A 1,674-nucleotide genomic window follows, 5' to 3' on the forward strand; every position below is an offset into this window, starting at 1 on the left:
GAGGGAGTTTATTTTAGTTGTTCTTGTCATTTTGTTTGGTATTACAGTGGCTACTATAAACCAATTCATGTTCATGATTCTTCTGGCTGTTATAAGTGTTTTGGCTCTTGTCAGTCCTGCAACTATAAAAAAATTAATGAAAAGTACCAGAAGTTTCTCTACTACTAGTAAGCTCACAAAAACATGCATACATTCACCAAATATGGCATGTAGTGATTAATACTTTAATTCTGATAATTTAGGTATTTATATGTACTTGTAGTAATTTTTTCAAAAGTCTAAAAACTGATAATTCTTACTGCAATGACTAGAAGTACCTGTAAAGTGTAAATGTACTTGTAACATAAAAGTTGAGAATTTTTTTAACTTTCATGTTACGCCATGTTTATAAGTACTTCTGGCTACAGTGTGAATTGTTCTTAACACATTCTATTCTTTCCAATTTTGGGGGATAATTTATGTACTCTTTGCAATGATTGAAATTATAGTGTATCATAGTATATTATAGTATATTAATTATTATGGTATATTAGTGACTCACTGATTTTTCATGTATAGCTACTGGTACTTCACCAGCACAGCCTCATCAAGACAGTACCACTGTTAATCCTGATAGTGATGGAGCTGGACAACTAGGTAAGACTATACCATGATGTGTACAATAATAACCTTTTAATGCTAATATAGGTATCAACGATCTCAATAGGGTACAAACAGTTTTAAATGAAGTTCTGTTTGGTCCAGTAAACTGGAATAAATTGGGTCTAAAGCTAGGTCTATATCAGCCAAGGCTCAATATCATTGCAAAAAGTGGTGGTGACGCAGACGACCACTGGAGGAAGACTTTAGAAGCATGGCTAGAGGGTAAAGATAATGCAACTAGTAGAACATGGCAGACTTTGATAGACGCTGTGAAGGAGACAGATGGCCGTGCAGCTGCTGAAAGAATACCTGATAAACTGAAATCTCTTTATGGTATTACCCTTCAATAATAGTAATAATATTTTTGCATTCTGTATTGTTTTTCTTCATGTGTCTTAATGGTATTTTTTTTCCTTTTCTGAATGTTTATTTGCTATGGTTTTGATGATACAGTCAAACCTGTCTAAAACGGTCACCTTGGGACATGCATTTAGTGGCTGTCTTATGCAGGTGGCCTTTTTATAGAAATGCCTTTAAATACAGTTTAAATTATTTTGTACACATTTACTGGCCATAGAAACTATATAACAAGACTTAAAGAACTTTTAGGTACCCCTAAAGACCTAAACTGAGTGGTATATAGTATTATTTCGAAGGTATTATTTGAGATAACAATTTAACAAAAATTAATCATTATTAATGATGTAAAAATTAATTCAAAATGGGCGTGGTACAATAGGCGTGGCTATCTGGCCGCCTGTTGTACACAGTGGTGGTCTTTATCAGTCTTGATGGAGATTAATTCTGTCGGTGACCGTTAACCATCTTACAGAGAGACCGCTGGGACAGGTAAGTTTAGTATTACAGTCATTGTCCAAAAAATTGGGACATTAAATAGTGACCGTTTTAAAGTAGCTGGCTGTTTTAAGCAGTGACCGTTTAGACAGGTTTGACTGTATTATTATTTTTATTAATTAATTTTTCAAATTCCCGAAACACGTGATTTTAATATACTGAGTAGATATACGGAGA

General features: G+C 33.6%; 2 protein-coding genes across 2 annotated transcripts in view; both read left to right on the top strand.

Moving 5' to 3' along the window:
• LOC109587809 (uncharacterized) overlaps positions 1–17 on the top strand; it is a 2,871-nt gene extending 2,854 nt beyond the window's left edge. Inside the window, exon 3 of the mRNA XM_020004029.1 lies at positions 4–17. Within this exon, the coding sequence (XP_019859588.1) occupies positions 4–17 (14 nt within the window). The remainder of the gene's footprint in view (positions 1–3) is intronic.
• Positions 7–1,022, top strand: LOC109587810 (uncharacterized). Its single transcript, XM_020004030.1, has 3 exons — positions 7–167; positions 559–636; positions 688–1,022. The coding sequence occupies exons 1-3, from the start codon at positions 68–70 to the stop codon at positions 990–992; spliced, it is 483 nt and encodes a 160-aa protein (XP_019859589.1). The 5' UTR covers positions 7–67; the 3' UTR covers positions 993–1,022.
• Positions 1,023–1,674: the final 652 nt, after the last annotated feature.

This window comes from Amphimedon queenslandica, unplaced genomic scaffold (assembly GCF_000090795.2).
Source record: "Amphimedon queenslandica unplaced genomic scaffold, v1.1 AMPQUscaffold_12442, whole genome shotgun sequence".
NCBI lineage: Eukaryota > Metazoa > Porifera > Demospongiae > Haplosclerida > Niphatidae > Amphimedon > Amphimedon queenslandica.

Excerpts from the sequence above, each read along its gene's own strand:
- LOC109587810 (XM_020004030.1), top strand. The coding sequence starts at position 68 with ATGTTCATGATTCTTCTGGCTGTTATAAGTGTTTTGGCTCTTGTCAGT. Across the intron at positions 168-558 it reads CAGAAGTTTCTCTACTACTA|CTACTGGTACTTCACCAGCA; the intron begins GTAAGCTCACAA and ends TTTCATGTATAG. Across the intron at positions 637-687 it reads TGATGGAGCTGGACAACTAG|GTATCAACGATCTCAATAGG; the intron begins GTAAGACTATAC and ends ATGCTAATATAG.